General features: G+C 42.9%; 1 protein-coding gene across 2 annotated transcripts; it reads right to left on the reverse strand.

The window, feature by feature from the left end:
• Positions 1-287: 287 nt before the first annotated feature.
• On the reverse strand, positions 288-14,385 carry ADIRF (adipogenesis regulatory factor). 2 transcript variants are annotated; one of them, XM_008170284.4, is made up of 3 exons: positions 6,018-6,856; positions 2,545-2,607; positions 288-748 (listed from the first exon to the last, which is right to left on the reverse strand). In XM_008170284.4, the coding sequence occupies exons 1-3, from the start codon at positions 6,076-6,078 to the stop codon at positions 642-644; spliced, it is 231 nt and encodes a 76-aa protein (XP_008168506.1). In that variant the 5' UTR covers positions 6,079-6,856; the 3' UTR covers positions 288-641. The 2 variants fall into 2 exon arrangements, 1 of the variants encoding a protein (XP_008168506.1); XR_010589217.1 differs by lacking the exon at positions 6,018-6,856 and adding an exon at positions 6,880-14,385 and having other exon boundaries at positions 690-748.

A 14,385-nucleotide genomic window follows, 5' to 3' on the forward strand; every position in this document is an offset into this window, starting at 1 on the left:
TGTCTATCTGTAAAATGTGTTTGATACTTAGCCCGCTCAATGGATTTTGGATCAGGGTCAGAGAGGTTTGCAAAACATTTTGAGATCCTTTGGTGGAGAGCTCTATATAATTAACCAGTGTACTTATAGGTGATATGTTATTTTTCCTTTGTGAAAGAAATTTGATCATATGTTTTTCTTATTCCCTTATCCATTATTTTAAAATTTTAGAATAAATGAACATTTGGCTTGAAATGTAACAACAACTTAGCTCTGGCTGGGAAAAAAAACATGAATGTCATAGGTAAATCTTCTACTGTTTATTACCTATGTAATGGCAGGAGTATTAATAGTTTCATCATTTAAATTCTTAGGTACATTGAACTAATGTATCAACAACCTTTACATCACTGTATGAGACAGACAATGCCTTAGTCACTGCGGAAACTTTTGTGATTAATGCTGAATGGGAGATTATGACTAGAGCATACAAGATTTTTTTTTAAAAACTATTTGGTGGGTGAGCATTCTGCATATGGCATAAAGCTAAGCACAGTAAATGATGCAAATCTAAAACAGCGTTCATATTTCTACAGAAATGATTACTGAATTGCAGTGCAAACATTGATTTTACAACATCTCACACTCTGTTTAAATTATCATCATTTCTTAAGTCCAATTTTTTTTCCAAGGCCAGACACGGCTTCTGATGCTTGTCCAGTTGTTTTTTCTACACCATCTTGAGCAGTCTTGCAAGCATGATCAATAGCTGAGAAAGATAGAGAGGCAGCTAATATAAAAGCAAAGTCAATACATTCAAATGTATGTTGTTTCATATTTATCCTGGAATGGGGAAGTGAGAAACTGACTCAAGTATCCATATTGTTGTTACACCAAACTGTGTACTTAATCATTAACCATATGATTCATGTTCACTACACCAGATACCAGCTGCTTACATTTCCTAAAGACGAGTTTCTCTCTGCTAGTGCAGGTTGGGGTGGTGGTGGTGGGACATATTAAGTGTTGGTACACAGGTTGGGTGCTGCTGGGCAGGTGCCTGTGGGTTTTGGGAACTATTAGGTGGGATAATAGGGCATGCTGGTTGGGGATACTGGTACTGGAAGTGATGGATGTTGGGGGGGCTGCTGGTTAAGAATGGTGGAGGTGCTGTCTGGATGAGTGGGTGGATGCTACTTTGTGGGATGATAGGTGTTTTAGTGGCTACTGGAGGTATGGCTGGATGTTGGGTAGTGATGAAAGGGAGAGTGGTGTTGGTCAGTGGGGTAAGAAATGTAGGGAGGTGCTTCCTCCCGGCCCCTCCCTTCCCTAGCTTGCATAAAAGTTCAGGAAATCACTGTTTAGTTATGCAGGGAGCTGCACGCCGAGAGAGGCTGCAGGAACAAAATTGCTGGTTTCTCACTATTTTTAAGCAGAGAACATTGTGGATAGTGAGGGGAAGTGGGAGGAATGGGAAGCTGTAGTAGAGCTGGAATGGCAGGGAAGGGGATGGCAGCAGCAAGAAGGAGTGGAGCTTCTCCTAGTGTCCCTTTAGTTCTCTTGCCTGGGTCCTAGCAGCTGCCATATTTGGCAATTTTGCTACAACCCCACACCCTGGTGACCATCCTTGGTGTCACAATCACCAGTATGAGAGGCCCTGTTCTAGAGGGAGAGAACATGATATTACCATTAGCTTCTGGTTTTCAAATAAGTGCACATTTAGACTCCAAAGTTGCTAATGCTTCCATCATGCTTAGAAACTGATTTAGTGACCTTTTTGTTTTTTGCTCTGGCAATTCTCATCACCAGAAAGGAAACAAAATATTCCCCTCACAACAGCCATAAGGTTGCCAGCACCATTTAATAATTGACATCATTGCTGGCTCTGCAGCTCCTTGAGCTGCCACGTATTGGAGCTGGGCTTGGGATCATTACGGCCTCCTGCCTTTAGAGCTGGAGAAATCAAGATACACCACATGCTTACTTAGCCTCTAGGAAAGATGGACAAAGTTTTGACTACACTACTGCGAGAACCCTCACTGTGATCAATGATGAACTTTGAACACGATGCTAAATGTACTGTGTGAGCTATAGAAATAGTAGTGAATCTGCTAGTAAATACACAAAGCGACAAGGTGGAAGAGGTGATATCTTCTATTGAACCAACTTCTGCTGGTGAGAGAGACAAGCTTTCGAGCTTACACAGAGCTCTTCTTCAGGTCTCTCTCACCAACAGTAGTTGGTCCAATAAAAGTTAATACCTCTCCCACCTTGTCTCTTTAATATCCTGGGACTGGCACAGCTACAACAAGAGTAAATACATATACAAATCCTGAAATTCTTACCCCCATTTTAGTAAATCCTTTTGTAAGGTCAAACTCTCACTAAAATCAATGGGAGTTTTGCCCGAGAAAGCAGCAAGTAAAAACTGTGTAAGAACATTAGGATTTGGACCTGGGTTCATTGTACTTTTTTTTTTTTTTTTTTAAAGATGGCTATGTCTTTTGCTAGCTTTCCCTTCATGCTCAGTTTTGCCCTCATTGAATGTAATATAATTTCTCATACCTTTCTGACCCGCATCTGTAGCCTGGTTCACTACGTGCTGTGCAGACTTTCCCAGCGCATTTGCTGTAATTAAGAAAAACAATGCATTTAACCTGTTAAAGATTATGTTCTCCTCTTCTCTCTTCCCATACTCTCCACAGCACAGCCCATGAAGTGCTTATGACCATTGGCTCTGCTGCATGTTTAACAGGCTGTAGACCATGGTGGGAGTATATCAGAAGATTATTAATAGAGAATAGGTTGAGGCTATGCAGATTGCTGATGGATATCTGTATGAGGTACATAAGCTGGCTGGCATGCTGCCAGCGAAGTGTGCTATGCGATTATATAGCAACAACAGTGTTCTGGGCATGTTAGTGATAGATACGACAACAAAATGTAGGAAGAGCGAGAGAATGATGCGATTAGCAGTGGCGTTTAGCTGCACATTGCTAATTCCATGATGCTGTTTTTTTATTTATGTATTTACATTTCTTGTTTTGAAGATGTTTTGTCATCAGGGTTGTTAACATTTCCTCAAAGGGTAAAATAGTCTGTGTAGACTTTTTGGAAGGAGTGTGGTTTCAGGAAGGAAAGAAGGATGGAGCCATGACAGGCCAGTGAAGGGAAAGGGGTATGTTTACAAGGAACAGCTAGAGAAACAAGAGGTAAAAATATAATGGATCAACTGCAGAACACCAAACAATAATGAGAAATTATGTGGGAATGTCCCTCTAAAAGCCATTTCACATCAAAGATATAGGCAGTTTATGAAAGCACAGTCTCACTTTCCCAGCATCTGGGTGACCTGCCTTATCAATGACAAGAATTTACTGAAAATATGTGGCATTTAGAAACATAGCTAGCTACATTTTGTTTTATAAACCTTATGTTACAGGAGTGCACATACCACATTGAGAAGAGCTCATAAGGCTAGCATTAAACATTAACATTAGATGACATTTACTTCCTAATCTCTTCTGAACTGAACATCTATACATACAGCAATAGAAATCTCCAGCTGAAGTGCCCTGCACCTCTGTCTGATCCACACTGATTTGGAGTTAAATTGTATTGGAAAATTCTGGTCAGTGTATCATGATTAAGGCCATGTTTTAGTCCCGGGTATTTTTAGTAAAAGTCATGGACAGGTCATGGGCAGTAAACAAATATTCACAGCCCGTGACCTGTCCATGACTTTTACTATTTATCCCTGACTAAAACTTGGGGAGGCAGGCTCGGTAGGGATGGCCCAGGGGCCCACCATCGGTGCTCGGGGAGGGGGGGGGTTGTGACCTGGGAGGGCGCCGTGAGTGCTTGGGGGCGCTGCAGGTGCTTTTGGGGGGGAAGTGCTGTGGCCCGGGGGGCGCCACGGGTGCTCGGGAGGCTGGGGGGAGGAGGGTTGGCAGGAACAGGGCAGGTTCCCTACCCGACTCCTGGGAAATCGTGATCTCCAGCTCCTAGCTCCATGTGCTGCCTCCACTCCACCTCAAGCCCCGGTTCTGCAGCTCCCATTGGTGCCTACGGGTGGAGGCAGCACGTGGAGCTAGGAGCTGAGGGAGGGGAGTTCCTTTCGTCCTCCTGGGGAGGCCCCCCCCAGGTAATCCAGTTTTCAGTCATCTGCACATTTGGCTTAACATAGAGAGATGGAGTAAGGAAAGAAAGATGAGAGTAAATGCAAGAGAAGGTGTTTATACCCTGAAGGACAACTTCAGTTTATATACCCTGTTTCTGTACCTGTTTTCAAGCCATAAAAGGAGTATCAAATATATTAAGAAAGAAACTGAGCATCACAGCCTGGATTCTAGAATGAATTTGGAAGTAATATTTGAACAATGGCTTAAACGGATGCTGTTTAACTGGATTGCTAGCAATTGAGCAGTTAAAGAGGTTTGCGTACGTTAATTTTACACATTTTTGAGTGTGGTTGGAGCAGCATCTGAAGTGAGATGTACAAAATCAGCATCTCTGGAAACTGGACTCCCCAAGTATGGAAATATAAAACCTGTAGATACCAAAATAAACTAGGTTTTGTTTGTATATTAAAATTTGTCCCCAGCTGTGCAAACACTTACAGATATGCTTAACTTTAAGCACAAGAATAATTCCTTTATAGTCAGTAGGATTACTCACATGCTTAAGATACACACGTAAGTATTTGCAGGATTAGAGCCTTGGATTATATCCAGCAGTGCTGTCTCTACCTGCTGAAGATCTGCTCTGGGCTAAAGGAGGTCATGTGATCTCATGAAAAACTGTAGAAGCTTCAGCAGAGGGTAAATAAATCTACAGCAAACATATTTTAAGGGGTATAGTAAGCCACATATAGAGTGGATATATTAATTTACAAAGAAAAGTGTTGTACGTTAAGTTGAAATATAAACCTCTGATGCACAATAATAGTCATAATATAGTTATAGTTATTGCAATACATCAAACATCCCCTATGATAAAAAGTATAAAGGTTTTTGTTTAAAGCCAGAGAAATCTGAAAGTTCATAGTAGAGAGTAAAACCAAAGTATTATATTATATTTATTAGAATTAGTCTATATTTTTAGTCAGTATAAATACTAAAATTGATTTCTGCAAAGCATTGTTATTCACTCCAGGTTGCAAACATACCCACCACAGGTTAAATCTAATTTCTTCAACAGAGGTCAGTTTAGAGAGCAGTGTATGAAAAAGGTTACACTGCTCATAGGCAGTAACCATTTAAAAACAAACAAACATTGAAATATTTGTAATGGTTCAGAATAAAAAGTAATTAGTTGCTTGCAAAATATGAAGTTTTAAAATAAGTTGTTGTTCAACAGGCATAAAGACTGAACCATCTTCTTAGAACCCTATCCTGCAGTAAATTCCATCCGGGTAAGGGGGGCTGTCCACATGGAGCTCATTCCAGGGTTGGGTTCTTAATCCTGAAGGTGGTGTTCTCCAAATCATGGCTAAGGTTCTTTAACAGGGAAGCTTGTCTAACTAGAGTCCATGGCTCTGATTCTGTGTTCGCTGAAGTCAGTGGCAAAACCATTGCTTCAGTGCGGCAGGACCAAACCCTACATTCCAGTTATTTTGTCTGTGAACAGAAGACACTAGTCTCTCATACTGTCAGTATGAGTCTTCTTGTGAGCAGTAAAATCAGTATTTTTTTCCCTTTTAGAAGTAGTAAAAAATCAGTCTCAAATAATAATGGACATTGATTGGCTAATCCCATCTATAAAGTGATTGGATTCTCACTGTACTATCAAATAAAACACCAAAATATTATGTTGTTTTTGACATTATGAGATTGACAAAATTACAAAACCAGCCTCAGGACAAACAAAAATAGATCCAGGCCCATTTTCTGCTCTCATTTACACCAGTTTAAATCCAAAGTAATTCTACTGAAGTCAGTGGAGTAACTCTAGATTTAGACTGGTGTAAGTGAGAGCAGAAACTAGCTCTTGATTTTTTCAGAACAACAAACAGAGTAATTATATTTAATGTTTCTTACCAGCATCCTGGACCTCCCCTTCTGCATGTTGTTTAAAACCCTGGAAGCCCTTACCAGACATGGTTGCTTTTAAAAGCTTTTAAAATCTTCTGCTTCAGTTTAAAAAAGCAAAGCAATTTGCGATACGCTATGCCAGGGTTGCTCTAACTTGTGCTGATTTTATACATGTGCCAAGGCTCCTCCAGATGCCCACTGGGCAAATTGTTTCAATGGGTGGAGCTGCTGGAAGGCTTAGCGTTTGAGTTTAATGAATGAGAGCTGACAGTGTGCAGTGAAATTGTGAATTATTTATTTTTCCCAAAGAGAGGGTGTATCCATCTAGGGTTTTTGCAACAGAGGAATTAATTCTTTCATCGCCTTCGTTTTTTTATAAACATTTCTAAACAAAAAAAATTAACTTTCTCAGCAAAACATAAAAGTGCAATGGAAGGACATTGAAAATTACTGAAGTAAGCTTTAGAATGGATTTTTGGAAGGCTAGGTTTTTATTCCAATGGGTCTCTTTTTTTCCCCTTATTTTCTTTTTTTCTTTCATGCTATAGGTGCTGTGGAAGTAGGCTAAAAACACAAAGAAAATGTCCTTATAAGTGATGTTACAGTTTGAAGCACTTTGTTACCTTAGCCCCATATTTGGCTGTTCTAAATCCCTTGGAATATCTTTACAAGATGAGAGTTCTAATGAACATAGGCCCTAAAGCGAACCTAACAATCTGGTTGTGTGTCTAGTTGGATTTCAAAGGTAGAGTTTGTGTCTCCCAAATATCCTCCAGATGCCTGTGGTTCTTTGAGTGCTGGTCCCTATGTGTATTCCAATGCGGATGTGAATGTATGCTCCATACTCCTAGAATCGGAGAATTCTTACAAGCAGCATCCATTGGTCCACACGTGCCTCCTTGCCTTTCTTGTGCTTCCAACGAAGGTATAAAGGGTGGAACGAACTGACTGCTTCTCCGGTTCCTTCTTACTGCCAGGTGGCCTGGGTTAGAACCTCCAGTGTCCAGAGCTTTCCTTCAATTTCTTCAATCTGTAAATATTTCAAAGTTTGCCTTGGTGCCTTTTGTATATAGTTCTGTATAGTTAGTAAGTTTTTAATAGTTTTATAATTTTTAGCAGAGTTTTCTAGTTAGGTAGATTCCCAGCCTTGGGGAAACACCTCACCCCCGTACCTCTATAGGTTTTGGACTATGCCCAGAACTCCAGGCTTCAAAAAACTGTGTTTCCTGCTCTTTCTCGATCAGTGACAACCTCCGTAACAGTTTATACTGTCTCAAGGAGGCACATGTTGTGGCTAGGTGTAATATCTGCCACTCTTTCCCTGGCCATACCCATGGGCATGGTTAAGATTTTGTCACGGTTATTTTTAGTAAAAGTCACTGACAGATTGCAGACAATCAACAAAAATTAATGGGAGCTGTTACGTGTTCATGACTTTTACTAAAAATAACGGGGGAGAAAAGGCTGGGGAAGGAGGAATGACAGCTGGAGCCCGATGGTGGGGACTGACAGTCCCAGCCCCACCACCAATGTCGGGGAGCACAACCCTGGCTCCAGCCCCTGCTTCAGCCACAGGACGGGGAGGACACACAGCCCAGGCTTCAGCCCTGGCCAAAGACACAGGGCAGGGGCATGCAGCAGTGGCTTTGTCTGGGGCACACAGCCCCAGCTCCAACTGCAGGGGAATCCATACCCAAAGACCTCCCATCAGGAAGGCTGAGAATGCTCACACAAGCAGAAGAGCAGGTCTTCCCTTGAAGTCTGCATCTGAAGCAACTCTGCCTAAATCAAGCAAATCTGATCATTCAACCCCAAAAAGTTTAGTATGTCCTAAATCCCATGGCCACAACTCTTAAGTCCATAAATCCAGGGTTCTACCAGTACCAGACCCCATACCAGCGACACCCACTCCACTGGTAACCTACAAGTCAAAAAGTCGAGATCCATTGGTTCTGGCACAATCCGAGCTTTTACTGCCAGTGGTACAATCACTGTCTCATACTCTGGCACATGGAACCCTCTTCCTACTCCTGCCCCATCAGCACAAAAAGATCAGACCCCTTGCACTCCAGGAACATCAAAGACTAATAGTGCACCAGAGGATGTCTTTGCTCTTCCCAAGTCCTAGTTTCACCCATCATCAGGGAACTTCTTCCACTAGGGAGACTGTGACTCCACCAAATGATTACTTTTGATAGAAACCTATCGCCTTTTCTATCTGTTGGTTATGCCTTTCCTCCATCTGAACCGTCACTGTTGCCATTGATCTGGACCCTTTCTTCTCTTACTTGATAGGATCCAAATTGCCAGATGACCCATTGTCTCCTCCTCTACAAAAATGTTAGTTCAGACAGGAGATCCAGAGCCTCCTGGTACCAACCTCTGCCTCTGGACCGCTGATACTCCATGTCACGGGGACCTCCACATCATCTTGATGTGCCAGATATACAGAACCTGTGCGTTCTGCCAGGGAACAGCCTCTAAGGAAACAGCCAGAGCCTCCTGACTCCATGCAAGAGGAGGAATGCTAAACAGTTCCACTGGTACCGACAAGATTGTCGTCTTCATCTTCTCATGAAGGAGTCACCATGGCAACTCTGTCCCCTCCAGATCATGAACAGCTTCAGGATTTATTGCAAAGGGTGGCAGAGGAACTCCATTTCTCCCTACAGGAGGTCCAGGACCCTTGACACGTACTCCTGGATATCCTAAAAACCACTGGCTTCGATCAAATAGAACGTCCAGTTAATGAAGCTATTCTGGAACCTGCTAAAGCAGTCTGCCATACAGCAGCCACATACACCCTAATACCCAAGAGGGCAGAGAAACCCTGTTTTATTCCAGCTAAGAGAGTAGACTTTCTCTTTACACACCCTGCACTGAACTCTCTGGTCGTCCAGGCTGCCATGGAGTGATCTAGACAACATCTTAATCCACTCCTTCTGACAAGGAGACTAAATGTGTAGACTTCATGGGAAGAAAGGTTTTCACATCTACTAGCCTTCAGTTTCCTATACCGAAATATTAAGCACTGTTGACTAAGTACGACTACCTAAATGATTCCAAATTAATAAATTGTGTGGACTAGCTGTCACAGCAGGACAGAGTTCACTTCCAGGCTCTTATTGAAGAGGGTAAGCTAGTGGCCAGAACTTCACCCCAATCAGTGGTTGATGCATCAGATGTATCATCCTGGTTGATGGCAATGGCCATTGTGATGTGCTGTGAGTCATGATTGCACTCCTCAGGGTTTCCCAGCGATGGATGAGTCCTTACATACTTTAAAGGGCTCCAGGGCCACCCTCCACACCCTGGGAGTATATACATCTGCCACCAAAAGGAAGTATCACAGGCAACCTTACTAACCTAGACCAGCATCTGAACAGTTTTATATCCATCAATCTATGACCCTCCTTGTAATAGACAAAGAGTACAGACGTCTCTTTTCCCTGCACCTGCCACGTCTACAGCATCATCTCAATCCTGTTTCCTTGCAAAAAGATGTTTTTGATGGGAGTTTGAGAGCTGAAAACTATTTATTATGACACCACTACCCAACCCCCACATACCCTTACAAAGATCATGTAGCATTTTTTTCCCACAACTGGAGTGCCATACGAACAGACAGGTGGGTATTAGATATCATCCATAACGGCTATGATATCAAGTTTACTTATCTACCTCCTGCAAAACGCCTATCCCTGTCCCTCTTCAGGGACCCATCATGAGGGGATTCTCAGGCAGGAAGTGGAATCCCTCTTCCAGGGAGGAGCAATAGAGCGCATACTTTTCAACACTAAGGGAAAGGTTTTTATTCTGTGTACTTCCAAGTTCCCAAAATGACGGGAGGTTGGAGACCTATCCTCAATCTCTGCAATCTTAACTCTTGTATATGCAAGCTGAGATTTCGTATGGTCACTCTGGTATCAATAATCCTATTAATAATAGAAAAAGACATGCTTTACAGCTCTTTGATATGAAGGACGCTTACTTTCACATGGATATTCACCTGGCCTACAGGCCTTTTATCAAAATCATTGTGGGCCCTGACCACTTTCAACACAGGGTACTCCCATTCGGTCTCACAACAAAGTCTCTTTACAACTACATCCAAAATGCTCCCCCCAAAGTAGTTTCGGAATTTCAAATGAATCAATCGATTCACTTACCTGTGTTTTTTTCTGAAATTGCATGCTTCTGAAGAAGAGAGACTTTACGCCTTCAATGTACATCACACTCATGCCTTCTACCTGCAAAGGAGAAAACATGTTTGCGAGACATTATGCTCTATTGCAGAACTCCACTGACTCTTCCTTTAGGACAGTGGTTCTCCAGATGGCTCTGCCATCTGCATCCTTGCACCCACTTGAGTACTGCTTGTCAGTCATCCACAATGGAATGCACATAGGAATGCAGATAGGGGTCAGCACCTGAAGAAAAAAAAGGAGGTTACTTAACTTATTGCAACTGGATGTTACTAACCACCCTCCTTTGGATCTTTACTAGATTGTGATAAAAAAGGAACTACCCTGTTTCCCCGAAAATAAGACAGTGTCTTATATTAATTTTTGCTCCCAAAGATGCGCTAGGTCTTATTTTCAGGGGATGTCTTATTTTTCAGAAATGAAAAATGCCTTATTATCGGTGGATGCCTTATTATCGGGGAGGTCTTATTATCGGGGGGATGCCTTATATTACAACGAGAGGCAAAACTGTAAGTAGGCCTTATTTTCGGAGGATGTCTTATTTTCGGGGAAACAGGGTAGAAAGTGGGTGAGTCTGCTCCGCCCTTTATGCCATCAATTGGAAGCATGAGGAAGGCAAGGACACATGCATGGACCAACAGACACTATATGTCCAGAATCGGGGAATTCTTGCAAGCAGAGTACAGATAGGGACCACACATCTCAAAGAACCTCCAGTTACTATAAGTTAAGTAACCTCCTCTTCATAGTTTATTAAGGCTTTGTCTACACTGGAAGATGTTTGCCAGTATAACTATCTATATAGTCCTAGTGTAGACTCAATTTATATTGGCAAAAGGGTGCTTTTGCTGGTATAGATTATACCAGTTCTCTGAATGAAAAAAGCTATACTGTCAAAAGCATTTTTTGGTATAACTGCATCTAGACTAGGGCTTTTGCTGATATAGAAATGTCAAAAAAAAAATCCACACCTCCAGCTGACATTACTATATGGGCAAAAGTTTCTAGTCAAGGCCTGGCCTTAGTCTCCTGTGTTTCATGGCTTTCTGTTAGCCTTTAAAGTTTTTGTTCCACCACTAATCCTGTGTGCAGAGAACATTTATCCATATAAACTACTGTTTTCTTGGAAGAGTCAGGTATTAGTGGTCCATTTAGCACTGTGGAATGTGGTGTCATCTTTATCACCAGAGTACTTTCCAGTTCACAAAACGCTTTGGTCTAGATTTCGATACATTGATGCACATTGAGTAGCACCTTACTCTAAGAGTAGTCCCACTTCGATGAGTGCACTCAATGGCAGAGTAAGGTTAGTACTCAAGATGATAAAGGGTTTTTAGAATTTGGCCCTTAATGAAGATCAGTCTCCAGTTTCCTTCAGCCTATTTGGTCATTTCAAAGAACTGTTTTGAACTTGTGAACTCTTGGCACCACTCATTTTCATTTCAAACAGCAGCCATCCTTTCTCCCAGTCAGGGCTATTAGCATTTTAACTATTTTCTCCCCTTGGTAGTTTTTTCTAGTTTCTGGCTGGTTTTCTTTTTCTCAATGATTTAGTTATTTGGATTTTTACATACTACAATAAACGAGTACACATTGAATGCTCTGGGTCCCTTGATAATCTTTAAAAAAATAAATAATAAAAAAAAAACCAGAACCCTCAGGTACCACGATCAAATCAAATAATCCAGCAACAACATAGACATAACAACAAGTAATCAGCCTCCTTTTGCAATCCCCAGTAGAGTCCCACGCTACCACTGCCCAGCTCTCATCTCCTGGGCAAGGGAGAAAAGTGGGGCCATGCGGTTGACCCCAGACACTAACAAACTCATGTTGTTATAGACCTGGGGAGGAAATAAGTTCTAAAGGGTTGGAGCCCTAATGGAGAAACCCTGCCAGTTGCTCCCTCTTTCTCATAGGAATGGGGCTTCAGCTTAGGTGCCTTTGCTGACTTCAGCTGTGGCAGTATGGTCTCTCATGGGTAGGTCCCAGGCTATTTAAGGGTATGTCTACACTACGAAATTAGGTCAAATTTATAGAAGTCGATTTTTTAGGAAGTGATTTTATACAGTCGATTGTGTGTGTCCCCACTAAGCACATTAAGTCGGCGGAGTGCGTCCACAGTACTGAGGCTAGCGTCGACTTTCGGAGTGTTGCACTGTGGGTAACTATCCCACAGTTCCCGCAGTCTTCACCGCCCATTGGAATTCTGGATTGAGCTCCCAATGCCTGATGGGGCAAAAACATTGTTGCGGGTGATTTTGGGTACATGTCATCAGTCGCCCCTCCCTCCATGAAAGCAACAGCCGACAATCGTTTTGCACCTTTTTTCCGTGCGGGCGCCATACTGCTTTCAGCAGACGGTGCAGTAGGACTGCTAACTGTCGTCATCGAACAACTGCTTCCGCTGCAACTCTGCTCTCCTGCTCTGGCCGCAGATGGTGCAATAGGTTGGAAAAACTGGCATTCCAACCACCGCTTCCGCTGCCAATCTGCTCTCTTGCTCTGGCTGCAGACAGTGCAATAGGTCAAAAAAACTGGTCTTCCAACCACTGCTTCTACTGCCACTCTGCTCTCCTGTTGGTCTTGCAGGTCCTCTATATGACTGTCATCATCCACTGCTTCTGCTGCAACTCTGCTCTCCTGCTCTTGTTTTGCCATACCACGGCAAGCGTGCAGCCCGCTCAGCTGTTGTGTCCTGGCAGCAGACAGTGTGCAAAACTGGTCATCCAACCACTGCTTCCTCTGCAACTCTGCTGTCCTGCAGCCAAGGCAAGCATGGAGCCCACTCAGATCACCGCAGCAGTTATGAGCATTATCCTGCAGTATATGCAGAACCAGAACCTGCAAAAGCAGGCAAGGAGGCGATGGCAGCACAGTGACGAGAGTGATGAGGACATGGACACAGATTTCTCTCAAAGCATGGGCCCTGGCAATTTGGACATCATAGTGGTAATGGGGCAGGTTCATGCTGTGGAACGCCGACTCTGGGCCCGGGAAACAAGCACAGACTGGTGGGACCGCATCGTTTTGCAGGTCTGGGATGATTCCCAGTGGCTGCGAAACTTTCGCATGTGTAAGGGCACTTTCATGGAACTTTGTGACTTGCTTTCCCCTGCCCTGAAGCGCAAGAATACCGAGAGCAACCCTCACAGTTGAGAAGTGAGTGGCAATAGTCCTCTGGAACGCCAGACAGCTATTGGTCAGTCGGGAATCAATTTGGAGTGGGCAAATCTACTGTAGGGGCTGCTGTGATCCAAGTAGCCAACCGAATCACTGGGCTGCTGCTATCAAGGGTAGTGATTCTGGGAAATATGTGCAGGTCATAGTGGATGGCTTTGCTGCAATGGGATTCCCTAACTGTGTTGGGGCGATAGACGGAACGCATATCCCTATCTTGGGACCAAACCATCACGGCAGCCAGTACATAAACCGCAAGGAGTACTTTTCAATGGTGCTGCAAGCACTGGTGGAATACAAGGGATGTTTCACCAACATCAACGTGGGATGGCCGGGAAAGGTACATGACCCTCACATCTTCAGGAACTCTGGTCTGTCTGAACAGCTGCAGCAAGGGACTTACTTTCCAGACCAGAAAATAACCATTGGGAATGTTGAAATGCCTATAGTTATCCTTGGGGACCCAGCCTATCCCTTAATGCCATGCATTCAGTAAGGACGTTTTGGAACAAATTGATAAATTAAACAGCAATAAGTCACCAGAACCAGATGGTATTCACTCAGAGTTCGGAAGAAACTCAAATGAGAAACAGAAGTACTACTAACTAACTGTGGTATGTAACCTATCCTTTAAATCAGCTTCCATACCAGATGACTGGAGGATAGATAATATGACACCAATGTTTAAAAAAGGCTCCAGAGATGCTCTTGGCAATTACAGGCCACTAAGGCTAACTTCAGTACCAGGCAAATTGGGTGAAATTATAGTAAAGAGCAGAATTATTAGATACATAGATAAACACGATTTGTTGGGGAAGAGTGAGCATGGTTTTTGTAAAGGGAAATCATGCCTCACAAATCTACTAGAATTCTTTGAGGGGGTCAACAAGCCTGTGGATAAAGGTGATCCAGTGGATATAGTGTACTTAGATTTTCAGAAAGCCTTTGACAAGGTCCCTCACCCAAAGGCTCTGAAGCAAAATTGGATA

The sequence above is a fragment of the Chrysemys picta genome, chromosome 7, assembly GCF_011386835.1.
Source record: "Chrysemys picta bellii isolate R12L10 chromosome 7, ASM1138683v2, whole genome shotgun sequence".
In the NCBI taxonomy this organism is placed as follows: domain Eukaryota; kingdom Metazoa; phylum Chordata; order Testudines; family Emydidae; genus Chrysemys; species Chrysemys picta.